The sequence below is a fragment of the Podarcis muralis genome, chromosome 5, assembly GCF_964188315.1.
Source record: "Podarcis muralis chromosome 5, rPodMur119.hap1.1, whole genome shotgun sequence".
Classification (NCBI taxonomy): domain Eukaryota; kingdom Metazoa; phylum Chordata; class Lepidosauria; order Squamata; family Lacertidae; genus Podarcis; species Podarcis muralis.
This window is the reverse complement of record NC_135659.1, coordinates 29,763,069-29,790,138: the sequence shown is the minus strand read 5'-3', so window position 1 is coordinate 29,790,138 and position 27,070 is coordinate 29,763,069. Positions and strand designations below refer to the sequence as shown.

The 27,070-nt window shown below is 42.6% G+C and overlaps 1 protein-coding gene across 1 annotated transcript in view; it reads right to left on the bottom strand.

Moving 5' to 3' along the window:
* The window catches only part of TGFBR3 (transforming growth factor beta receptor 3), a 132,505-nt gene that overhangs the window by 33,095 nt on the left and 72,340 nt on the right, over window positions 1–27,070 (bottom strand). The window contains exons 4-6 of the mRNA XM_077928476.1: window positions 23,331–23,468; window positions 5,319–5,502; window positions 1,197–1,365 (exon numbers count right to left, since the gene is read on the bottom strand). Coding sequence (XP_077784602.1) covers window positions 1,197–1,365; window positions 5,319–5,502; window positions 23,331–23,468 — 491 coding nt within the window. The remainder of the gene's footprint in view (window positions 1–1,196; window positions 1,366–5,318; window positions 5,503–23,330; window positions 23,469–27,070) is intronic.

The following is a 27,070-nucleotide window of genomic DNA, read 5'->3' as shown; positions in this document are numbered from 1 at the left end:
TTAGTCCATTAATTTGGAGCACATGTCACCTTATTGTACCCCAAAATTATAGCTTGGCAACATTGTTACGGAAGGGAAAATGGAATAATAAGTGAGAGAAATGCATCTGGTCTGCTGAGCTTTGAAAACAATGGGGAATGTGCAAAAAAACAAAGTATGTTTGGACAGTGACGAAGAAGGGGACATTTTCAAAACGCAGTTATTAGCTTGGCCCACTGCTCATCTTTAGGATAATGGAAGCTTAATGTAAATGCATCTGTTCTCTTCACATTACACTTTGTGTTAGATCTGGAGTGCCCTCCCTTCCTTTATTCCCGAAGAGTGAGATGAGGTCTCCTGTGTTCCCCAACCTCCGATACTTGCTGAGGTAGAAGTTAATGAGTATTTCAGGGTGCGATCCTGATAATGGGGGGTGAAGCAGCACTTGAACAAGACCCGTAAGCCCATGATCAGCTGAGGTATCCTCTCAAATATTTAGGTCAGAGCCCAACTTTATCATAGAACCATAGAAACGTAGAGTTGGAAGGGTCCTGAGGATGAATAGGATCCAAAATGCAGCAGTCTAATTGGTCCTAGAACAATAGGATCCAGAATGCAGCAGTCTGGTTGGTCCACAGGAGCCACCCAATCCAGCTCCAGGTGGAAGTGAATCCGCAACCTGATTGGACTACAGGAGAATCCCAGAATTAGCCAATCACGTGGGACCCATTGTGTAAATAATGTATATAAAGCACACATTCTGGGGGAACTTCCATTCCTCCTCACTACTATGAGCTGAATAAAGAGCATGAGATCCACTCTCGACTCCGAGTATACTTCATCCAACCGCCTGCAATGCAGGAATATGCGGCTGTCCCATATGGGGATCAAACCTGCAATCTTGGCACTATCAGCACCACACTCTGACTGAGCTATTGCCCTCCCTGTAAGCAGCCTCTTTGACCTTGATAAAATTTGACACATTGATTTCTAATCTGAAGACAAATTCTGCGACCTGTTTTGACACCCCCATGTGCTAAATAACAGACATACTGAAACTTTTGTTTCAAAGTGCCGCAATCTAAAAGTATTTATGTCAAATAAACTTTTCGGAGTTTTGCTTTTCTCATAGACGGAGGATCTGTTCCTTTAAAGCTGCAGGATGGGCTGAAATAAACAATATTCTTGGCTTAGAGAAATAGGAACAAGCACTTTACCTGTATGGGTTAGAGTCTGGTGTGATTAGTTCAATTATGTGAACTTCTCTTTCTTGATCCATGCTGGAGACAATGCATCCTTCTGCTGCCTTGGGTTGCAGGTATCCCGCAAGGTAGTTCAAGGAAATAAAGTTCTTCTCTATATTGCATGTTGCAGGGAAAAACTGATCTAAAAAAAGAAGAAGAGATAAAACAAATCATCCTTAGATGATAAAATACGGTTGTAAAGGTTAAAGCTACCATGTGCCCTTCCTGGCTGGATCCCAGCTTAAGGGCTCCCCATTCACCAAGGCTACCATTGCACTACCTTGATTCCATTGTTCCTTTCAATGTGGCCTCAAATGGCTTAGAGTTGCCATAGGAGCAGTAAAGCCCAAAGCAGGAATAATGCTTAACCATGTTCATTGGGAATGGTGCAAGACTTCAAATGGGAGGTGGGAGAAAGAAATGTCAACTCCTCACAATCAAAAAAGCATGAGCTCATTCTAAGGGAGATCCATCCTCCTTTGAGATGGGGTTAAGCATAATTTCCAACTGGGAGTTTATTAGTCTTTGGTTTTCTAACCACAAGCACTAAGATACCTAGCAGGACATCATTTGCAGCAAAGCAGAGACCTTATGGGGCTGTTCCTGTGTGGAAGTGGATCTTCCATCACTTGTTACTCCCTCCCCAAGATAAGGACTTTTTCCTTGCCTGGGAAAAGAGGTTGCAGGGAGGGGATTGATAGGGAAGTGATAGAGAAGGGTGCAAAATCCTACTTCGAATTGTGCCCAGTTCAGAGGGCAATGCACCATTACTCTAATGGATTTTTGGGCACATCTCTAATAATAAATTGTACCTCTATATTAAGCTAAGCACATAAAGGGCACATACAGGAGGCAGTAGTTAACCATGGTTAACAAACTATAGCTTGCAAGCCCATGTCAAACCATGGTTTCACAGCCACATCAATTATCTTGTCTCCTGATTGTGGAGACGAAACCAGGCTTGCCTTGGATCCTAGGCTACACCATTTCCTAGACAGGGGCTTGATCAGGCAAAAAAACAAAAACAAAAAAAAAAAAAAAAAAACCCCACAACCCATAAAAAACAAAACCCAAACCTGCCCCGACCTTTTGCTCCACACCTCCCCATTCTTCATTATAAGTGTTCTGTGAGACTCTCAAGTAGCTGTGCTGTGGTCAGAACCACATTCTAAGCCCTTTCTGTACTTTTGTGCACAGCTGATAACCCGCTATGATGTTAATAAAGTATAATAAATTACAGTAATGTTCAAAAGCTGTCTGTAAAATGCTCGTTAAAGTGGTGTTTTGACAAGTCATGCAATTCTACTTGCATCTCAAATTTTGTTTTATTGTTCATGTCCTAAGGCAAGTTTCTAAAACAGTGATAATTACAGTGTGAGAGGAGTTTATTTCTTGATATTTTCAGTTTCAGCATTTCATTCACTTTTTTTTTTACTTTAGAAGTGATACTTTCACAAACAAAAATTGTGACATGATTTTTTGCATAATATATGTCAGTTACAAAATTCTGTGTTTCCTGGTGCAGAATCTGAGTTAAACATGGTGCAGTTGTAGGTTGTTGTTTTTTTACACCTAACTATTAAAAACCCCCACAACCTATAGTAAAATATTATCATGATGAAGGACTGGCTGTAAACTTCCCTCTATCCACTTTCTCTACAACATGCGCAATTCTATACAATTCTATCATGTCACCACCTTTCCTTTAAAATAAACAAAAAGCCTCAAACATTACAATCCTTTCTCTGGGGAAATTGTTCCAGCTGCTGGATCAGATTGGTTGCCTTTCTCTGCACCTTTTCCAGCTTCACAATTCATTTATTTATTAGGCTCAGCGAACAGATCTGTACACGGTATTCCCAAGTGTAGTTGCATCATAGATATGTATAATAAAGGCATTAATGGCAGGGGGGTCCCCCCCCCATCCCTTTCCACACTAAGCGGTATCTGAATGCTCACTTTGCCTTCTTCTCTAGAGGATCCTTCTATGTGAACTATGAGAGATGAAATCTATTTGCGCAGCTTGACGGAGCACTCCTCAAACATCTGTTAAGTACCCTGCCAGATGGGATGCAAAAGCAGTCCCGATTCTGCCAACTCCTCCCACACAAATGAGGGAAAGTGATCCCGAGGTTGACCATGCTGAACTCAAACTAATGTACATAAAGACGCCATGCAAATGTAATTCGCCAGTACTAGTAAGGTCATTATTGTTAAACTGAGAAATGGCTTGCCAACCAGTTCTCCAGGAAGAGGAACACAGGTTAAAAAAAGGAAAGAGTTCCTGCATTTGTGTTACAGTGGTGCCTCGCAAGACGAAATTAATTCGTTCTGTGAGTTTTGTCGTCTTGCGATTTTTTTCGTCTTGCGAAGCACGGTGTCGGGAAAGTTTTGGAAAAGCTTCAAAAATCACCAAAGTCTTTAAAAACCTCAAAAAAGGCTACCACACCACATTCTATGAGTTGCTCCTCGAAGTCAAGTCGCAACTGTATTAACGGTGTTAAGAAAAAGGAAACAAACTTGTAAGCAAGCCCATAGGGAAAATCGTCTTGCGAAGCAGCTCAAAAAACAAAAAACCCTTTCGTCTAGCGAGTTTTTTGTCTTGCGAGGCATTCGTCTTGCGAGGTACCACTGTACGTGTTTCGGCAATCTCTTCTGATACCGTCAAAAGCGAGCAAGGGTCTCAACAGCATTTCAGTTTCTTTCAATTGTTCATTTAAACTCTTTGAGATCAAATATTGCTGATATTTTCCAATTTCCATACCATTTAGCTAACTTGTAGGGCAGACTCATAGCTCAGTGGTAAATCTAGGGTTGCCAAACGTCCATAATTTCCTGGACATAGCTGGGATTCGGCCATCAGAAACAGTGTCCGGGTGTAAATCATGTCCGGGAAAATCTCAACAACTTTTGTGACTGGATTTCCACTTTTTGAAATATGGCAACCCTAGGTAAAGCACATGTTTTATATCTAAAATGTCCCAAGTCCAATCCCTGGTACCTCCAGGTAGGGCTGGGAAACACTGGAGAGCTACTGCCAATCAGCATAGACAAGACTGAGCTAAATGGCTTTCTTTATTGCACTGAATTGAAGTTCCTATCATAGTATGTAAAGAATGGTAAATAGCATGGTATCTGATTTGGATAGGAAGACAGTAGGAGGAACAATTGCCAGAGAATGCACTAGAATTTTGTAATGTAAATACAGTAATAGATACTTCTGTCTTCTATGTATGCTGCCAACTTGCTTGCCTGCAACCAAGACCTGTATACTGAACCCTACTAGTTTCTTTGGGTCACACCTCTGTCTTAATAGGGATGAGAGTGTTTTGCTTCATTCTATACAAATTAGGTGTTACTATCAGATTCCCAGCCAACACGATCCAAAGTTGGAGCAATCTTGAGTGCTTTTGGCTTGACAATGTGAGGACACTCTTTATGAATATATCAGAACCATTCATCATGTATCAGCTTTCCTCAATAAATTATTATTGCCAAGGGCTATACATCAGCGGTAAGATTTCTTCCCAGCTGGAACTCTTTTTTGAAAAGGTTTAAGTCTAGGATAATGGAGTACCAAAGGGATTGCTGTCCAGGAGCTACCAAATGTTGAAAGGAGATAAAGTTTCAGCTCTGAAATTGGAACAATAAGTTAATTGTAGTGGATTTCAAACTATTGTTAACTAATTAATGCTTTGTGAAATCCTTCTGTGCAACAGAGCTTTGGTAGGAAGACAGAAGGAGAAGTCAGAAAAAGCTACAGAATAAATGTGAGAGTAGACAAATAAAAGGGAAAGACCAGCAGACCTGAACGGGCAGAAAAGTGCAGGCAACAATGCAATATGGTAACTAAGTGAAGACTGACACCACACTAATAATACCTTTAGTATGAATTGCTCAAGGCGAAATCTGCCTTGGTGGTCACAAATTGCAAGTTGGAAGGAAGAAGCTAGGATCAGTCCTAATATCCAAATAATGAGTCTGCAGCTACTGTGGCATGAAGAAGGATTGTGTATGGGGGAATTCTTTCTCAAAAACGGACATGATTGCAATTCAATTCCCCATGTACAATCTTACTAGTTTGGAGACACTTACCTTCACCCACTTTGATGTAAACATTCCTGGATATTTTGAGTTCAGTGAAAGATGTTACTGCCCCATATTCCTTTTGGGCCCACTGCAGCAGATGCTTATTTCCTTGAGGGAGAGGTTTTTCCTCTATTTTTGCCGACAAGGAGAAATTTTCTTTCTCAAACTGCACAATGGAACCTGCTGATACCTGAGGAGAATAGAAACACCTTTTTAATGCGACATCCACATGATGCAGAACTCTCACCCACACAAAAAGTCATTTAAACCTGTCTCACCAAAACCCATTTCTCACAGGGGTTCTTTCCGTCACATCTGCTAAACAGGCAATACCGTGAACCATTTGTACAATGCACTTTCACGTTCAACAGAACATCACAACAAAGAACATGGGATTGAATTCTCCTTGTCTTGTTGACAGTGATGAAGAACAAAAGTGTTGTTGTATGGATGAGGCTCCGTTGAAAATAGGAAAAACTATCACTGCTACTTTGACCAAAACAAAGTTGTGTAAGGGTTTGAAACATGTAAGCCAAATTTTTAGAGATTATTCATAGGCCTTCCTCCACCATATGCTTAAACCAACGAACAAAACAAAAACACACATATACTACTCAACAAAGAAGATCCAGAGAAGATATTTTCACTCATTACTTCAAGGGACACAGGAGATCCCACTTCAGAAAGCCTTTAAGGTACTGTGAAACTGAGCAGTATCTTATGTAATGAAAACTACATGCAAAAGAAGCGGATGGAACTTGAAAAGTATCAGCTACAGATCTAGCTCCCCATCAGAAACAATCAAGGCTCTGAGGCTGAAGAGTCTCCTGCTAAGGAACTAGACCAGGTACAGGACTCCAGAGCTTGCTGCTGGAGATCAAGAGACCACTAAGCCTCCCATATCTTTAAGGCCAGAGTCTGGGCTCTTCCCTTTGGACTAAGAAACCTTGCATAGGACCTCACTGTCTGGCAGCACACCAGCTGGGAAGGTATACAATGGAGGAGCGCCAGTCTTCAGGACAGAGGGTTGGCCCTTTAGGAATCTAAGGTTAGCAGCAATGCCTGAGAGAGGCAGTCTGAGAGCAAGAGCTTACAATGGCTCGGGCTGCCCTCAACCTTTGTTGGAGCAAGTTGTTTACTATTTGTGGTCCTGCAATTTCTAACTTCACGGCCTTCTCCATGGGATACAGCACCAGACCAGTACATGACAATAGTATTCTAAGTACACCATAGTTTTGTATAACTACATTATGATATCAGCAATGTTCAGCCCCTTTCCTAAAGGTTCCTAAGATGGAATTCACCTTTTTCACAGCTGGGTTGACATTTTCATTGACCTATTCACCTTGAATCCAAAATCCCTTTCCCGGTCAGTCACCGTCAGCTCAAACTTCATTAACATATATGTGAAGCTAGGATATTTTCTGCCTCTGTGTGCACCACTCACAACGGCTTATATTGAATCACATTTTGATGTCCACTCGCAGAGAATTTTTTTGATGGCATAGATATGCCAGAAAGACCCTATTAGGCTATATGTTGCTTTGCTGGCAACACAAGAGGGCTTCACTGCTTCCTACCTAGCGTGCCACTTCCTTCACATCTCGAATGGTATAAACTTTTAGCTCATAGTGGATTAAGCAAACAGCTGGATCAGAATACAAAGGGTTGAAAAAGTACTGGGAGGTAGTGGGCACCAGAGCAGCCCTCTAAAACTTGACTATCACTTCTGCGGATCACTTATTTCAAAAGCTAAACACAGATATGGGATTCAAAGGAGGTTATACACAGGGCACATGGGTTATCTATTTTAAAAGCTATACTGGGAGCTCATTTCCTGCGTTTTCAGCAGTTTATGAGCTATTCAATCCAGCTCCATCCTATCTTGGAGGAAGAAAATATAGGAAAATAGATAAGTTGTCTTTCATGTTGTCAAATCTCACAGAGTGAAGGATTGCATCATAGGAAACTTATTTCAGTGGGAAAGTAGGACCTGTTATGTTCCAGCAGAGCACAGAACTGACAAAGGAAGACAGAGGGATGCAATTGTTTCAGAAGACACATTTTCTTAAGCACCCTGACCAATTGACTTGCCACGGCAGTTGCAAATATCTCCCGGACAACTATGTCAACTGTGTATTGCTCCAAATAACAACATGTTGCAAACAGATTTGAAAACACTTGGCTGACTTCATCTGGAAAAACACAGATGTATTCTTAAACAATAGATACATTTCAGCAAAGCATTGTTTACACAAAACTGCAGGGTACTTTTTAACTGTAAAAAAGTTGGATGTTGCTGCAGCACAAAATAGTTCCACACAAGTAAAAGCTAGGTTATGTTTAAAGAGATATTTCAATTTAATTTTTTAATTAACACCATCAGCCATTAAAAATGGATATCTATAATTCACAAATGGTGTCCCAGAATATGCATTTTTACAATCCATGTTTGTTTGGTTAATAATTAATAATTTTTACCCGACCTCTTTAATGCATATTATCACTCTGCTCTTTTGTCTGGCCTTATGGCTATTATTGACAAATGCCCATAAACTGAAGCAAAGGAAAGAGGTTTTTTTTTGTTTTAAAAAGCTTTGTAGCCATGCTTGTGGGTGGTGTTCATAGCTGGGGAAGGAAGGGATAAATCTCTGCTCTCTGTGTCCTGCAATCCTGATGACAAATTGGGCTCATAACTCAGCTGTAATTAAACACGCACAACGAGAAATGATGTTGCACATTACACGTATTTGTAAAGTATAGCTTGACCCTGAGCCTAAGAAAAATGTCAAGTGTGAAATACTCCCAATTCTATACTAGGCACAGAATGACCAAATATGACCAATCCTGCTTAGAGCTTTCACTGGTGAACTTATTTTTTTAAATCCAGCATTCTATTATTATGGGTCGTCTCCACTGGGGCCCTATTGTACAGCTTGTCTTGTGAAGAGATGCCTCTTATCCCCAGAGTTCATTTCACCCAGACAAATCACAGAAAGCAGCTTAAGAACCCTTCGCCTCCTGCCAGAATAGTTCCAAAAACTTTAAACTAACCTCTGTTTCAACTCTCGATGATTCCTTTCATTTGCTGCCGCTGGTCATGCGACCACCATAAAACATGTCATTAAAAAAAACAAAAAATCTATTCGCTGTAACGCTTCATGCATCATTTTAACAAGGGACACTACATAAGTATACCCTGTCTTCTATAAAGCAAGGGCTCCAAATGTCACTGTTCTACATTTCATTAAACCATCTTCTGGCAGTGCATCACCCGGTAGTCTCAACACGTCTTTCTTAAGCCCCGACAATGTGTGGCGTGAACATTTCTCCACTTATGGAGAGATCTCTGGAATGGAAGCCTTGGTGAACCATTCATTTTCTGTAGCTGCCATCAGGCGTGGGGGTCTGTGAAGGAACTGCAGTACTGGGGAGTGGTGGTGGGGATAAATCATAAGTACGTCTGAAGACCACATGGCAGGAACAGGTATGTGCAGGTCTACATCCCAACATAGAGAACTTCCCGGTATGCAACATGAGTCAACCTGCCTCATCTGCAGCTTCAAGGGGCTCCCCACTGAAACATGGTGGTGACACTTCTTCCTTTTTATAATTATTTTAGCTTTTGTTTCAATTCCATGTATTCCAGGACTTTTATCATGTAGGAAGCCTTTCCTATAACAGGAGGGGGCTGGGAAGCATGCATGGTTTTCCCTACCACACATTTTTGGCACCGGAAATACCCCAAATACAAAGTTTATGAGAATGTGTATTTGGGGAAGGGGGCTGTTGTTTAAACCTGATCCATAGACAACAATCAAGTTGGAACCTGCCCGAGAGATGGTGGCTGATCAGCCAAAATTCCACCATAAAGAAGAAGTCTTTTATAGTCCGTCCTCTTGAAAAGAGTCAACGTCTAGCCTGAGTACACAGAGTCCGTCCAGAACCTCAGCCCTTTGCCGTCTAGGGGATTTGCTCAAAGCTGAAGCCCTGACAGCTAACCATACACAGTAGCTATGAACAGGCCCACGGCTTTCTAGTTTAGACCTGGCAGCTCCCAACAATTGAGTATGTCCAAATTCTGCTACAGCATCAGACGGAAAGCAAACAAATCAAGTAGTAGCCTTAAGGCATCCAGAGATCCAGGCTACATGTGGCTATAGCCTGAGGCTCCGAGGGAGTTATGCTGGCTACATAAACCACGTATTAATAATAACAGCTTGATCCTGTATAGGGCAATCTATGAGAGCAAACAAGGTTTTAACAAACTGCCATCTAACATTTGCGTTGTATTATGTTACCTGAGCCTACTCCTCTTCACAGAGAGCATACAGAAGGAACCACGCGGTCCATTTGGAAAGCAAAACTGAAATATTTGTTTTGCTGCTGCCTAGAAGAGCTGCCTTTTAAAAATCAGATGCCGCAATCAGTTTGGTGTGTTCTCTGGAGTAGTGTATTCTTCAGTGCTTGAAATCCGAGGGTGCGTTTTGGCAAAGTTATTTCCGAGCTAAGTGAGTAAGCTCTAGCTGATATTTTGCTAGGACTTTCTGCCTACCATTCGGAGGATTAAGTCTCCCTTGGAAATAATAATTCTGTGGGGTGATTACTCATCTCTTGCTTCATTTACCTGCGCTGCTTCTCACCCTTGGCTGCCCATCATTGACATGGCATCCCGAGTACCTGCCCTGTCTAGTTAAAGATAAGATTGGCAGAAGGAACTATTGGTTTTTGGCCTGTAAGCACAGCACTGCAACACACTGACTGAGCACATGATCCTCTCATTTCACCCTATTTAAAGGGCCACCTGCCCTTTAAGACTAAGGAGAAGAGAGAGAAAACTCCTGCATGCACAGTCAGCGTGGCTCGGTGCTGCTGCTTCCAACCTGGAATTACAGGTTAACTGATGCTAATTAATTAAAGCTTCATATGGCTTGCTTAAAAAAAAAATGCACGAAGTGTTGCAGTCTGAAATCAAGCAGAGGAAGCAAAAGCAAAGGAGGACTCAGCTGTGCCTGCCAGGTCTCAAAGTTTTACTATGAGGGCTTAAGGCTACATTCAATGAGCCAAGCACGTTATTTTCTTTGGACTGCGTTCAAGAAGCTCTTCCAGAGAGGGAAAGAAAAGGCAGCCGTCACTTTTGTTTCACCACTTTTCGTCAAACGTTAACTGCTTCCTCTATAGAACGGATCTGTTTCAGGAGAGTGAGGCTGCTCTCAAAGTATCCAGGACATGAAGGTACACGTGAATTGTGAAGGTAGCATTCCAAAGCCAACAACTGGACTTGCCTGAAATAACAGGAAGGTGCTTAAGGATTGGCTAAGCTCCTGAGCACCTTTTGACAGAGGCGAGGAGGATATCACGTGATGGCAGAGGAGCATTTCTGAATACCTGCTCAAACAAACAAACGACCGAGGGAATTGGTTAGGCTATCACCCCAAGAGTATGCTGTTTTAAAACCATGTGCTGGGAGGCAGATCGAGAACTTTGCACTGGGTGCAAACTTGGAAATCTGCAGCAACAGAGGGAGGATGAAACTTCCTTTTTGCAGGATGGAGGGATGCAGGAGACAGAGAGACTTGTGAACTTTGCAGCATGGAAGCACAATCTTAATGAACATTCAAATCCAGGTCTAGTGCAGTCAGTGGGATGTTTTGTGTCTGGAATTACGTTTCCCACCTACCCATACTGCTTTGATCCCCTACCGGCCAAGTAAACAGGTATGAGGGAGCTTATACAACAATAGAGTAGAGGGAATCCTGCTATGGTATGCTGAGGCTCTTAATTTTAACACACTTCACTTCCCAGCTGGAGCCCAACATTCTCGAATTCAGCAAGATCCTGTGTTGACTCACAGAAGGTACACAGACTGTTCACCTGCAGACTACCTATCCAAGGCTTCATTAACCTGTGACCCCAAAATTCAGGATCCCCTCCCAAACGGATACCAAAGTTTTGTGCTAGTTTAGTGCCGTGTTGTGCTGTGAACCCTGTGTTTTGTGCCACCCCCACCCCTGAAACTGAGTAACTGACACTCAAACTGGGGGCTATAAGGACACCCCAAAACCCAACCTTGTTCGGTTGGCAGCACAAAACTAGCACAAAACTTTGGCATCAGTTGGGGGGGGTATCCTGAATTTCGGGGTCACAGGTTAATGAACCTCCTAGCCAAGTCAGGTGGCTGGCTAACAATCCCTCTGCCAAGGCTTGTAGTTATGAAAATGTCTCTGCCAATCACTGTAACCAACTCCATAGAGGCACCATCTTCATTTCTAAATGGGCACATGATGCACCTACCAAATGTAACCACACACCAGTCATCACACTGAGCTCCAGATAAGGGCAGTTTTTACACAGGAAGCAGCTCATGTAAGAACCTCCCTATTCTGCTTTTCCTCCCTATTCTTTTTCCTATTGCCTCATTTGATCTTCTCAGAATGATCTTTTGGCCAAAAGTGTTCTCCTTCCCAAAATGAGGCAGCTGACCCTTTGCAGACGAGAAATTCTCTAAATCAGAGAACTTTGGCTGGTCTTTGCTGACACAAAAATCTATGAATCAGAAACCTTTGGACGGTCTTTGAAAATATTAATCCACTGGGGGAAAATGGATTCCGTTGAACATGACTAACATGATAAAAGCTACACATTAACAGCAGTCCTTCTACACAAACTCTTTTCTTAGCTTCTTTAGCTAGTAATATGAGATGATGAGTATGTCTGTGCTTCTTATTCCTTTTGTTAACATATGCCTAATACTTATGAGATGCTGTGCTCTCAAAACAAAGCATTGCTAAGTAGTTACCCCAAAATGGAAGAGTTACAAAGAAATAAAGTGACTAAAATGATCTTAAGAGTCTCACAACCCGACCAGAATTGATGGTCTTCATATGCACAATTTTGGGGGCAATGTGTATTCTTCCTGCTGCTAGATGTCTTTCTCAATTCAGCTGATGCTCAACACCTCTGCTGACTGGGGACTTCCTGCTCATCTTGGTGCTTCCAACATTTGACAAGCCTTTGTCATCCCCCTCTGCTCCTGTGTGCAGCTTCAGCTCCACTTGTGTCACAGCAGAGAGACACACTTTAAAAATGTACACAGGGTGAAAGGTTTTGTCTTTCAAACTATGCTACGCTTCACTCCCAATTGTATACAGCACTGGAATTATTCTTATATTTTATTCCCCATTCTTCTGAAGCGGCCTGAGCTTTTCAGCTAACTGTGGCGATGAGGTTTCTAAAATGCATTTTCCCTCCCCTAAGACACAATCGCTGCTGAAACCAGGTTTGATTTCCAACAATTCTGTAGGTAACTTCTCCTTACCCACAAGGAATTGTGACATCTCCTTGGATTAGCCAGTTTCCAATAACTGAGGCACATAGAATGGACTTTGCTGTATCTGAAAGGCCAAGCAAGCTAGATTTTTATTCTAAGTGTTGCAATTTGGGGTTGTTAAAACTTTTGCCACCTCTCACGCAACATGAATGTAGATGCGGCAAGTTGGAATTCCACATGAATTAAGTGAGAAAGGCTTATCCAGGTCTGACTACCTCAACAACTAATGTGTATGACTCCCCAGGAAGAAGCATCTGTTGGGGTGTAAAGAAAAGAATAAAGGGAGGACTGCTACTATAAGCGAGATTCTAACATGGAAACGGATCAGTAAGTTTTTTTAAAGTCATTCTGTGGCAGTTCCAAGTGTCCTGGCCCTCATTGGTAGGCAAAGAACTTGAACTACGGATTCCGTTTCTGTCAAGGTTTTTAACGTACAAATCAAATCAGTGCACAGGAAAAGTTCAGGTTGCACAAAGGAACATGTGTAAAGAGGTATTGGCGCATGGCTAAACTCAAGCTAAGACATTGATGCAGCAAGTGACATCGTCCCTGCACCTCTCCTTTGAAGAGCAGGGTGGCCATAGCTCTTAGTGCAACAAATGGCTGGAGTCTCAGAAGTAGACAAGGAACTGGGCACTCCTTCAAGTGTGTTGGGTCTTTGAGGTGTCCTGGGAGACGGAGGCAGTTTCATCAGCGGATCAGTATCTGATTTACTTCAAGTCACCTGCTACAAAGGAGGAGTCTCCTCACTGGCAGGAGGAAGGTGCCACGGGAAGAAGAAGAAGAAGAAGAAGAAGAAGAAGAAGAAGAAGAAGAAGAAGAGGAGTTTGGATTTGATATCCCGCCTTTCACTCCCTTTAAGGAGTCTCAAAGCGGCTAACATTCTCCTTTCCCTTCCTCCCCCACAACAAACACTCTGTGAGGTGAGTGAGGCTGAGAGACTTCAAGGAAGTATGACTGGCCCAAGGTCACCCAGCAGCTGCATGTGGAGGAGCGGAGACGCGAACCCGGTTACCCAGATTACGTGACTACCGCTCTTAACCACTACACCACACTGGAAGAGATATGTGTCAGAGGGTGTGCCATCTCCAAGGTCCAACTTTGCATCCCCTAAACCACCAGGCTTCTTGCCTGACTCGAACACCTATTGGGGTCCCAATTTCACTCCCCTCATCCCACTAGGACCCTCACCTGTGTCATCAAGCTCAAATTCCCTAAGCTTCTCCCATTCTTCCTCAGGATCTGACCACCCCATCTCCATGATCTTTCCATGGCACTTATAAAGGTGAGAGTGACAATCTCATGGGGTCACCAAAACAGTTCTTAGACAAGTAAGAGTGAAATAAAAGGAAATTTCTCAAATATGTGAAGAAACTTCCTGAGATACACATGACATATGGGTGCTGGAATGGGTGCTGTGGGCTGCTTAACAGACATGACCAGTCTGAATAGAAAGCTACAGAAATAAAGGGAAACAATATCGAAATGACTGTTAGGAATTAAAACTAATAGGATTCCATGATCTATCACTTTCTCCTCCACTAACCAGAAACTCCTTGTAGATCCCTGAAAAGATGAAAAATGGCTAAGTTAAATGTTTGTGGAAACAAAGTTTATTTCAAACCAGCACATGTTTTCCCCCAGCAGTTAGATATCATAAATTCATACCAGACTAGGGTTCATTGCTGACTTATCTTTAATTTCCCCAGAAAGAGACAGAATAATCTACGCCCTTGACTCTATGGTTGTTTATGTTCCTTACCATAATCTGGTTTTTAAAGTATGCAGATGAACAGAAGATTTGCTCTTGCATGACTGTGAAGGCCATTTTCTGCTTGAGTTATCTGATGAGCAAAAGCCTGCTCAAGAAGGTGCAGATCCCCTGATCAGGGACAAAGTGAGCACCTCACTGGGCTGTGTCCCAAGCACTGCAATTGAGAGGGGCAAAAATTATAATATTCAAGGTGGCCCTTTCTGTAATCCGATTCCCACCCCCACCCCCGCCACCTCCATTTATGTTATCTCTGCTCATCCTCCCATCTCTACTTCCTTATTACATCTAATTAAACTAAGAAGCCAGCCTAGTGCTTCCTGCCAGCGAAGAAGGGGTGGGGGGTGGGAAATAACCAAAGTGGAGCAATTGTTTGCGTTGACCAGCAAATCTGCTGGTTTTCTATATAAATTACAGCAATGTTAAGTGAACAACAGTTCAGTGCGAACATTCATGAATGTCTGATTTGTTCCAGCTCCCAAGAAGTACTGTATTATATGACCCAAACCTGCAGGTGGTTGCACTAAGGCAGGGGTTGACAATGTGGTGTCCATGGGTGCCAATGTGTCTGCCAGTAGCGCTTATAGCACCAGCAAAAAGTTGAAATATCTCCTCAAAACTCAAAAAAATGCATGAATAATGCTCAGATTCTGACTGTACTCACTCAGCCTTTCAGATGTCGAAAACATCCCTTAACCCTGCCAACATTTCAGTGGATGCTAGAGCTGTGCACCCTTCCCTCCCTGCTGTACCAAACAAAGATGGGCAAAGAGCTTCTCTCTGTCAGCAAGTCATTTTGTGATGGAAGTCCATAGCACTTTCTCGAAATTCCAAATGCGTCCACTGACCCCAGAAAGGTGGGCAAGCCCTGCACTACGGCAACGTCTGACGGGACTGGAGGTCCCAGTAAACATGGATAAGGAGAGATAGATCAGGGCTGAAGAACCTATGTCCCTCTGGTTGTTACTAGACCCTCAGCTCCCATAAGCCCCAGACAGTCTGGCCAACTGTCAAGGACGATGGGAACTGTAGTCCAGCAACATACGTTGTCCAGATGTTCTCCACTCCTGGAAAAGAACATCTTCCTCCTGGCATTGAGGTGGCTTTGATGTAGATATAGATGGTGATTTAGCAATTGGTAGCTTACTGTGATATGCAGGCAACTCCTTGGTAATCTGGCTGTCTCATTTGTCGTGCTGTGTGTAAAGAGAGATCTACCATATATCAAAATGTGTAGATGTGTGTAGTAAATGGTCTGTTACATATGTAAATATAGAAGTGCTTTATAGTCAAAGCACTGTAAGATGCACGCTGATCTAGTTGCAGTCATATTTCTAACATGACAGTCAATATCCTGAACATGCAGTACGTCGTAAAAATGCTTGGGGCAATGATAATTTCAGTGCATCAGTCAGCAACAATTGCTTATTTTTGTTTATTTGTTTTTTTTAAGCAGATAACAAAAGCTGGTGCATCATATGTTACTTGTAACTGGAACCTAACATAATTACAAGTCCATAATTTCTCAGCCATGAACCCTCTCCCCACCTAGTTCTATTCCACTATTCTTGGCAGGTTTAATGAATCCAAGAGCAAAATAAAATCCCAATTGGATTGCATTCTGCAATCCTTAGTTTAGTGGGAGATATTCAAAATATTGGGTTGTAGCCGACTTAACTTTCACCCAGAGTAGACCCATGGAAATTAGTGATGCCCATTAATTTCAATGGGTCTATTCTGAGTAGAACAAACACTGGATATGACCCATGGTTAGTGGCCTAAGAAAGTGGCTTTTAATTTCACTTTAAAGAGGAATTATTTTTACTTTAAACAGGAATTTAAACAGCTAATTCCACATACTCTAAAGCAGCATAAGTTGGTGGGAAGAAATGAACTGACAAATCAATTAAGCAAAAAAATAAATAAAATGCAATTACTCTCTGGTTTGGACACAAAAGGAACTTTTTAAAAATCCCATAAAATTATTCACACACAAACTTTAGGAAACTTGCCCCCCGTCCTCTTCTTTGACTTGAAATCATATGAAGGTCACTATTTATTCACGTTTTATCACTAGCTCTACGTTTCCTACCCTATCCGACCCTCTTCTCCTCTTAGCCTAGTGCTCCGTTCACATCTGGGTTGATTTAACAAGTGATTGGAAATGTAGCCTCCTGATTTCCCGTTAAACACTAGGCACAGGAAAAGAAATAGCACTTGTTTTTCAGTGAGTTTTGACAGCCATCCAAAATCCAGTGCACACCAAAGAGCGGTCTGTGGTTTGATGGCAAGGGCCCAACATTTCTGAAACATATTCTTGGGAGAAGGAAGCAAACCGAGCTTCGCCAGAAATAATGACACAGCTTCACTTTATATTTCTAGAAATGGATACAGGACTTTTAATTGCTAGCCTTAAGCAGAGTAACCATTCATTCTTTGCCACAGCACGTGTGTGCTTTGGATCACCAAGCGCACCACGAGCAATCCCTTTAAAGCCAGTGGGATTACTTACCTGTGCAAACATATAGAGTTAGGAACCAATGGTAGATTGCACACCTCTCAAAGGGCTGCATCCTAAGGGACCCAACCCTGAAAAAGCCCTTGTACATAACCTTTCTGGAATCAATACTCATGAGCAAGGAATAAGTTGTTTCAGTCATGCAGCCAAATGCCCTGATCCAGAATTCTGGGTATGGCAGGGATGCTCATGAATCCCACCCCAATGATATTAGTGACAGGTAGGGACTTGCATCACGGTCCTCAGTCCCACAACATATATGAAGCTAATGGGGGGGGGGGTGTAAGAGAGAGACAGAATTTGAAGGTCCCCATTCTGGAAAGCCCTCCCCTCCTTAGGTGCATCTCATCGCTGTACAGTCATACCTTGGGTTACAGACGCTTCAGGTTGCGTGTTTTTCGGGTTGCGCACTGCGTTGAACCCGGAAATATAGGAATGGGTTATTTATGGGCTTCGGTGCTCGCGCATGCACAAAAGCACTAAATCACGCTTTGCGCATGCACAGAAGCACTGAATCGTGACCCGCGCATGAGAAGACGCAGCGCTGCGGGTTGCAAACCCTGCAGGTTGCAAACGTGCCTCCCGCACGGATCACATTCGCAACCCTAGCGTCCACTGTATACATTTTGAAGTCAGGTCAAGGTGCACTTTTTTGCACAACCTTGGGGGATGGAGGAAGTTACATGGCTTAATTGTGTTGAGCTGCATGTAACCTGCCCTGGTCCCATAGGGGGAAGGGTGTGCTATAAAGGCCTTTGAATAAATATCGCTGGCTTTGTGTCAAGAATGTTCAAAATAGTAAACCATTGCACATGCCCTCTGCTGAATGTTTAAACCCACTAATGTCTCTGTGGCCACGGACTGCATGAAGTATCTAAGGAAGATTCATTGTAGTTTCCATAACAAACAGCCGCATTCCAGCAGGAAAGATCTCGAGCCATGAAAGTCAAAGGGCTACCTCCTGAAGCAAAAGTTTCCACCAGCTGAGTAACACCTGCAAAGGCCACCTCTTCGACACTAGAATAAAAAATAAAAAAAGCATGGCTTCCTGCCAATACCTTCATGCGGAAACTTGCTTGAAGCGGGAGGGAGAGGAATTAGCAATAGTGCGGCTGGGATTTCCCTTACCCTCCAGGACGGAACAGCAGGTTGGAGATATTTAAAACCTGCGAGGGGGAAAGGAATGGCTTTCTCTCCTATTGCCTTCGAGTATCTCTAGGGTTTAAGGGCATCGCTAATGAAACCGCTTTGCATCAGATGTTTAATTGTTTTCCTTCTTGTGCAAAGACTTTTCTTTTAACTGAAATGCTAAATGGCGAAGAAATCTGCCACAGCTGGATGAGAAGCCAGAACACTCTCCTCCTATGGGTATGTGAATGCAGTACATTATAGATCCTTAATCTGGCAAAGGGTCAGGTTACGTGTTTAAAGTGGTACATGGGAACAGCAGAGGCTTATTCAGTTTGGCCATGCATTCCCAGTGTTGTTTTACAGTAGGTCTATTCAGATTAGACTTACACACTTACATCCACCTCTGTTCCAAGTGAGATTTGGAAAGTAAGGTGGAATCTACACACATATTAAAAGAACGCTGTGAAAATGCTTTTCTAAAAAATGTTTTGAAAAATACATTGAATTTGCCATAGCTCACTGTCGCCATCTAGTGTCACATTTGTATATTGCACTTACAACACTTGTAAACACTTGTATATTGCACTTTACAACACTTAAAAAGTTTTATTTGCAGCTGTATAGTCAAGTCCAAGAAAGGAATTTCAAGGAAGAAATAAGGCAGAAACTGGCAAAATTCCAGAAGGCTCTGAAAGATGTTCCATGGAGGCATATAAACCCTGTGATCCAAACCCTACTTTTAAGCAGGATCCCATTTACAGGGATCAGGTGAGTCCATGCTCAAATATGAATGATATTTCCCCGTTCCAAGTGGTAATTTCTACAGGAATGGAGTAGGTGAACAGGCAGCATGGAAGAAAGTGTTTTGTCATGGAACAGTGTTCTGTCATGTGAACTAGTACAATCCTATGCATTTCTACCCAGAAATAAGTCCGCCTAGGTTCCTATAAGGCTAAAGCTGAAATCCTATGCGCCCCAATTTGGATTGTATGTATGTGTGCGTGTGTTTCATTTCCAGCACTGCTTGAATGAACAAGTCACCAAAGACCTCAAACAATCTACCCTTCACAGTGATTTACTCCTGCTATTAAATTAATCCCCCTAGTAGAGGAGAACATAACTCACTTCCTAACAAGATGTGAGGGGCTGTGGAGGGGAAGAAACCAACCTAAAGTACATACCAGTTTTTTTCCAATGCAAAACAGGTTTTAAAAATCCTCCAAAATCATTATGAATTTGTTCCCTCGTGAATCACATTCAAAAGTACAGTTGTCGACAGGCTGTAGTTCTAGTCAGTCCTCTTCAACATTGTCTATTCACAGAGGACGCACAAAAGGGATAATAAGCGCCCGAGAAAGATTTTACGAGCATGGGTGATAAAAATACAAATAAAATAAGAATAAGAACTAATGTCACTGAAAAATCAAAGATACGATTTGCAATATCGCTGACGGAGGAATTACATATACAGTGGTACCTTGGGTTAAGTACTTAATTCGTTCCGGAGGTCCGAACCTGAAACTGTTCTTAACCTGAAGCACCACTTTAGCTAATGGGGCCTCCTGCAGCCGCTGCGCCGTCAGAGCATGATTTCTGTTCTCATCCTGAAGCAAAGTTCTTAACTCGAGGTACTATTTCTGGGTTAGTGGAGTCTGTAACCTGAAGCGTATGTAACCCGAGGTACCACTGTATTCTCTTTGAGCAGGACCAAACAAGGCTCCCTAAATTCCTGCACTCAGAAAACCATTGTGGGAGGGGAAAGGCTAGCTAGAGCCATTTTTACAGTTGCCATCTGGATACAAAAATTGTTGAGCCCCCCCCCCCCAAATCTCCAAAAATAAAATGAATTATTTGAGCTATTTTTTTAGGAAATTCGCCCTAAAAACCCAACACTTCCAGGTTGCCATATGCCCGGGTTTCCCCAGACGCCATTTCCAACAGGCGAATCCTGGTTATTTCCAAGAGATTCTGGATGTATGACAGCCCTAATCTATGTGGAAGGGCTTTTGTTTTTTTAGTGTGGATGATCACATGGCTATGTGAGCCCCCACCTGCAGTTTGGAACAATTTCATCCATAGAATCATAGAATCATAGCGTTGGAATAGACCACAAGGGCCATCGAGTCCAACCCCCTGCCAAGCAGGAAACACCATCAGAGCACTCCTGACATATGGTTGTCAAGCCTCTGCTTAAAGACCTCCAAAGACGGAGACTCCACCACACTCCTTGGCAGCAAATTCCACTGTCGAACAGCTCTTACTGTCAGGAAGTTCTTCCTAATGTTTAGGTGGAATCTTCTTTCTTGTAGTTTGGATTCATTGCTCCGTGTCCGCTTCTCTGGAGCAGCAGAAAACAACCTTTCTCCCTCCTCTATATGACATCCTTTTATATATTTGAACATGGCTATCATATCACCCCTTAACCTCCTCTTCTCCAGGCTGAACATGCCCAGCTCCCTTAGCCGTTCCTCATAAGGCATCGTTTCCAGGCCTTTGACCATTTTGGTTGCCCTCCTCTGGACACGTTCCAGTTTGTCAGTGTCCTTCTTGAACTGTGGTGCCCAGAACTGGACACAGTACTCCAGGTGAGGTCTGACCAGAGCAGAATACAGTGGCACTATTACTTCCCTTGATCTAGATGCTATACTCCTATTGATGCAGCCCAGAATTGCATTGGCTTTTTTAGCTGCTGCGTCACACTGTTGGCTCATGTCAAGTTTGTGGTCAACCAAGACTCCTAGATCCTTTTCACATGTACTGCTCTCAAGCCAGGTGTCCCCCATCTTGTATTTGTGCCTCTCATTTTTTTTGCCCAAGCGCAATACTTTACATTTCTCCCTGTTAAAGTTCATCTTGTTTGTTTTGGCCCAGTTCTCTAATCTGTCAAGGTCGTTTTGAAGTGTGATCCTGTCCTCTGGGGTGTTAGCCACCCCACCCCACCCAGTTTGGTGTCATCTGCAAATTTGATCAGGATGCCCTTGAGTCCATCATCCAAGTCGTTGATAAAGATGTTGAATAAGACCGGGCCCAAGACAGAACCCTGTGGCACCCCACTAGTCACTCTTCTTCCAGAAACAGGTTTGACCATCCCATTGAAAACCAGGCCACAAAGAACTGGCCTACCTTACATATGCATGTGAAGGGCTTTGAACACGGTATCATTTAATTGCTATTAACCACAATAACAAAAAATGGAATTTCCACGTTCAAAGCTGATTTCTCTGATTATTTTATGCTAGAGACAAAATACAGGAGAAGCTAGCTAAGAGGTTCTGAGAGGTACCCAGATGGCCTCTGAGACTGGCTTTCCACTAAGACAGCTCTCATACTGTTATGTGGCAACTTAACTGGAAGTTTTTAATTTGGCTGCCAGTTGCTCCAGAATGCCTTTCTTTCAATCCTTAAAGTATAGGTCCTCTTAGTTCATCATCTTTTTATTAGGAGAAGCTTCATCTCAAAATATTGAGTTTTTGATGGAAAATAACCTCTTCACATTTTTTAATGAAAAAGCAATGTCCTTTTACATTAGCAAGAGAAGCCAGAAAGTCTATGAATCATCCAGCTAAATTCTTCCATAGAGACAGACACAATAATTCTGACATTAGTACATCATGTAAGACACACATATTTCTCTTTATAAACAATGGACTTTTTTTTCAAAATTAAAAAAAATAAAACAAACCGGGAACGTGCAAGGATTCAAAATACTATGTTTTCCAGGATGTAGTGGCATGGAAAGTCTGGCAATCAAGCAAGAAAATATTCAGTACAAGGGTCAGAGTAAGCTTGAATAATTCTGCATCCTAGACATTGGAGGAACTGTGAGGGCAGCACAATCCAGCCTGAGGGTAGACATTTCTGAACACTCTGGCTAGTAAGGAGAAATTTTCAATGTGTTTAAGAACTGGCCACACATATTATTTTGCAAACTGACACAGAAGTGTGTAGTAAACTGAACTTAATATTGGGAAAAGGGAAAGATGCGAGAAACAAAAACTTACAGAATACTTCACCTCTGAAAGGGACACGGGTGGCGCTGTGGGTTAAACCACAGAGCCTAGGACTTGCGAATCAGAATACTTCACCTCTGGATCAAACGGCCATCTCAGGGTCAAGATACACAGGGCACTAAAGTGATCTTTGAATCCTGTAGTATAGCACCAGGAGGACAGAGCAATGTGATTCCCCCTGACCCTCCAATATTTGGACTGGGTCTCAGGCTCAGCTCACAAGACAATATCCACTTCACAACTCTTCTTCCAGATTAGCTGCCCCGAACCAGAGTTTTCTGTCCCACATGCTCATAGCAGGAATAGTGTAATACTACACTATAAACTGCATTCCAATGAGTTTAGTACATGTGGTAATAACATTTGTTCTCATTACTACATTCTGGATTGTCCACTGGGTTCCAGATGCAATTTGAGAACACTCACTCTCTCTCATTCCAATTCAGGATGAACATCACTTGCCCTATTTAATGTTGTGGGCTGTGCTTTATAAAGCAGGACTGGACCCCATGCAATTGTTCTACAACCAGCAACAGAAATGTTTGTTTCCAAAATTAGGATGTTAAATAGTGAAGCTTTAAGGACACACCATGAGACATGATATCATAGCCTAAAAATGCAATCCAAACAACCAGTCTGCTCAGCTTTACAAACAGCAAATTTGAATGTCCTGGCAAACTGTGAAGGAGTAATTTACAAAACAGTAGGTAATAGCTGGATCTTTCTCCAGGAGCAACATGCCAGTATTTGAGAAGCACATACATGACTTCATCCTGGGCCTAGTTTTTTGTACCTTTAACAAAACCTCAAATAATAATAATAAAGACTTTCCACTGTGCACCAAGAGGCTCGTCTCAAAGTGATTAGAGATTTGGTTGCAGACCACACAGAAAGCAAGTTGTTTGTTAGTTAACATTTTCTTCCCTGCTCTTGCCTTTGGCATTGCTCCTATCATGCCTTCCAGGGCTTATGATCTGTCACAAGGCCACACAGCCTCTCAGAATAGGAAGCCCACTAGAATCGATGATCACACATTAAGGGCAATGCCATAAACCCCATTTTAAACAAAAGTTCAAATAAATAACTGGAGAGAACTCAAATTGCTTCCACAAGCCACCAAGAGCCTTTGCTCTGAAACCTGATAACTAGTTAACATTTCTTTCTATCGGCATGACTTTCCCTTCCCCTTCTTCGAAAGGAATACCAACTAACTGAGTAGGGTCCATTATGAACTGGCTACAAAGCTCTCAATACTTACAGTGAAAAACCTCGAAATCTCTGGGGCAAGTCTTTCTGTTTTCACCTTCCATACCAAGGGAACAGGAGAGTTCAGTATGAATGCCAATGGCCTCTGGTGAATATGAATTGAAGAAATTGGATTCAAATGTAAGGTGACCTGTAAAAAAACACAAATACACACCAACCAATTAAAATGTGGCCATTATTTGATAAATATTCCAAAAATAATTAATATTTAGGATTTATATAGTGCTTCTTTAGGATTTCAAGTGCTTTGTGTACATTTTCTCAGTAATCCGTATACACAGATAAGTTGATAAGATGATGACGACGATGATTTCCTATGTTACAGATGGGACTGAGGAAAAGGAATGTGCTTAAGCCCACCTGCTCAGTTCATGACTGATGTGAAATTTGAAATAGTAATGTCCTAGGCACTGCCAGGGCTGGGGTGAGGGGTTAGCAATAGTGTACATCTGCAGAGCCATCTCAAGGAATTTTGCTATCTGTGGCAGAGCAAAAAAAAATTCATGCACACAAGACTCAAATCTGGTCAAGTTATTTTGGCACCTGAAACACACAAACCCACAAGTTCCTCTCCACCTCCCTGGCAGTAAAACAACAGTGTCTGTTGCTAATAACAACCAGCACAACAACAACTATCTATCTATTATTATTAGCAGCAATTTGCTGCCCTTATAAGAAAACCCAAAATCAGCAGCCTAAGATGGCCACCTTGCTCTGTTTGATCGTATGGCCAGTCATGGGCATCTGCTGGGCAGGGGACCAAGTGCCAACTCCCAGAGCCCCCTAACTTCGCTCCTCCTCGTTACTGTTGCTGCCTGCAACCACCTTCTCCAAAGAAGTTAGCAGTGGTTAGGGTTGCTGTTCAAAGTTATTGAGCTTTTGGGGGGGGGGACATCTCCCCCCAAAAACACACATTTGGGGACTTTTCTTGGATCTCAAAACCTGGATGTATGGCAGCCCTGGCAGTGACAGAAGCAAGGGGATGGAGAAGCACCCTCTGCTTGCCTGGCCCTCTCCCTGTGGTTGGTTTGGGCCCAGAGGGACTGGCGAAGAAACAGTTGCAAGAGCAGTGAGGAGAGTGGTTGGGAGAGGAATCAACTCTAGACTTCTTCACACCTTACACTGAACACAGGTGCAACTGTTTGCGTAAAAGAGCGTAGTGTACACTCGCTGCTTTGTGCAGCTCAACTATTGAGTACACCGCTTGTATACTCTTTAAACGTAACGTGTGAACACCCTTACCACTCACAGATGGGGGTAGAGTTGTGGCAGAGGCATGCTTAAGGCCACCTACTGAGTTCAGAACCGAGGTGGAATTTGAACCCTAATTTCCAGGTTCACAGTTTTGCATTCCTGAGCCTAATCCTCATAAATGGCAGGGAAGCTAGGAAACCTGTTTCTGACTGGGAGGACCGAACCCTCAGGAGTGCCCACTTTCTCATCAAATAACCGAGTCTGCACAGCAATTCCAAAGCCACTGACAATTCAATACTACATTCCCTGACACCCACAGATTAAGTGCAGTCACAATGTCATTATTAGCTGTTCTGCACTGCTGGGAAAAGCCACCATGGGTTCCTGGCTCCACGGAGCTCAGTTGCCATATGGTCCCCATCATTTCTAAATTTGTTGTTAACACACTTCTGTGGGCAGGTTTGGATATTTTGGATGAATGGGCCCTGGGCAACCCACAGAGGCACAAGCCTTGTGAGCCCTTGTGAGGAAAAGGCAGGAGCGATTCTCTGTTGCAAAGTCTGGAGTGTGCGCTGGACAGCCTTTAGGGAAGGAGTCTTGGAGAAGTCTAGCAAGCTCGGGGATGAGGTCTGCTAATGAAAACAATTCCAGGAAAGAGATGAGATATTTTGGATCTTGCGACAGTGTTCGGGCAAACTTAGAAAGACACCTGCTCAGCAGTAAATAATACTTCAGTTTAACCATTATCCTAAAACCTCTTCCTTCATTGTAAGTGGGCAATCATAGTTTTCTGGCTTGAACTTATCAATGTTTGGAATACTGGGCATATTTTTCCAAATTCTCTTCCCCCACCCCACAACGTACTAACATATTTCCTTCGAGAGCTGTATAAACAAGATAATCTAACTTCCTTCTCACTTCTCTTAAAAAATCAAGCACACACCAGGTGACAGTGGCCATGAAAAAGTGGAAAATTGAGCAACCTGAAGGTACAGGAAGTGTCTGCGATTCCACTGGGAATGACATTTGAGATGAAAGGTTATACCACCAGTTAGTGCAAAGGTAGCCAATATGGCACCTTCCAGAGGTTTGAGACTCCAACTACCAGCCCCAGACAGCAAGAGAAATGGTCAGGGACGATGGGAGTTGAGTCCATTTGGAGGGAACCACATTAGCTAGCCTTGTTTTAATGCTATGTGAACAAGCTTAGCCTCCTTGCAGGGTCACACACTCCCTCTCCTCCTCCCTTATCTCTGCCACCCACTGTTATGGCAAAGTCATGGCGGCACAGGCACTCTTTAGGGCTATTTTCCAACACTGCTTCCTTCTGGGAAAGGACACTGAGAGAGAAGATGGCCTCAAGTCTGGGACTGCCAGCATTGCCACTGCTAATGTACTGGCAAAGCAATTCACAAAGGCAGGCTGGGGAAGAAGCCGGAGACTTCCCTGCCTCAGGCGGCACAGTGACTTAGGCCAGCTATCATGCAATCCATCGCTGGTATTCTGAAGATGCACCAATCAGGAAAACATCAATAATATGTGCTTACAAAACAACCAAAACCCACATGCACCATCATTCAAAGGATGATACAAGTAGTTTTGGTTAAGATGGAAATGGAAGTTTCAGAAAACACTCGTTTCCTCTTTTCCACTATAGATATAGCAGTCAATAAGAAAGAGAAAGGCCTAGTTATGAGAGAATGTTATAGAGTTCACTGAAAGCATTTTGTAGCTAATACATACAGCGCATGAAAAATGGGCATTATCAAGTGAATAATCTTTCAATATAGGCTTTGCATGCCTCTGCAGTTATTAAGACTCTTTCGAAAGAGCGTTGCAGACACATACAATATCAAGGAGGTAAAGACAGCTGCAAACTTTCAGTTTCCCTGGAGATACCAGTTTTTATGGAAGGCTGAGGATCACCACAGCAACCAAACTACAAAAACAGACCAATGGGCTCGTGCCCCATTATTCTGGCAAAGTAATTTGTATTATAGGAACAGTCTGGGGGCACAGATATTGAAAAATGATCAAAGAAAAAAGCACTGTTGAAGTATAATTTGGTTTTGCTGACTTTAAGGCCTCAAATCACACGCTTACAAAGACCGTTATGAAAGTTAATGCTCAAGGTTTTGTAATGCTGAACTAACCACTGTAGTGTGAAGGGATCCAGATTAATTTTCAGCACATTTTTTTCCAAAACAACCATTACAAATTTGTGCTAATAAACCAGGACAAAAATATATCAAGTTACAGTACCCATATTGAGGCAGCTGTTCAGAAAAGCATTATGAGAGAAAATGGACTTTCAAAATGAATGCAGTTTTTTTGCTTTGTATCTTCAGATCACAAAACTACTACAGCACTATATGTCTTGAAAATATAAGCATTTTATAAATTTAAGTAGCTGTTCGGGTGCCAAACAGAAAGTTAATCAATTGCAATGCTTTCTGGGAAAGTCTCTAAAACTGCCTTCCCCGGCATAGTACCCTCCAGATGTTTTAAACTACAATTCCCATCAGCCCTAGCAAATGG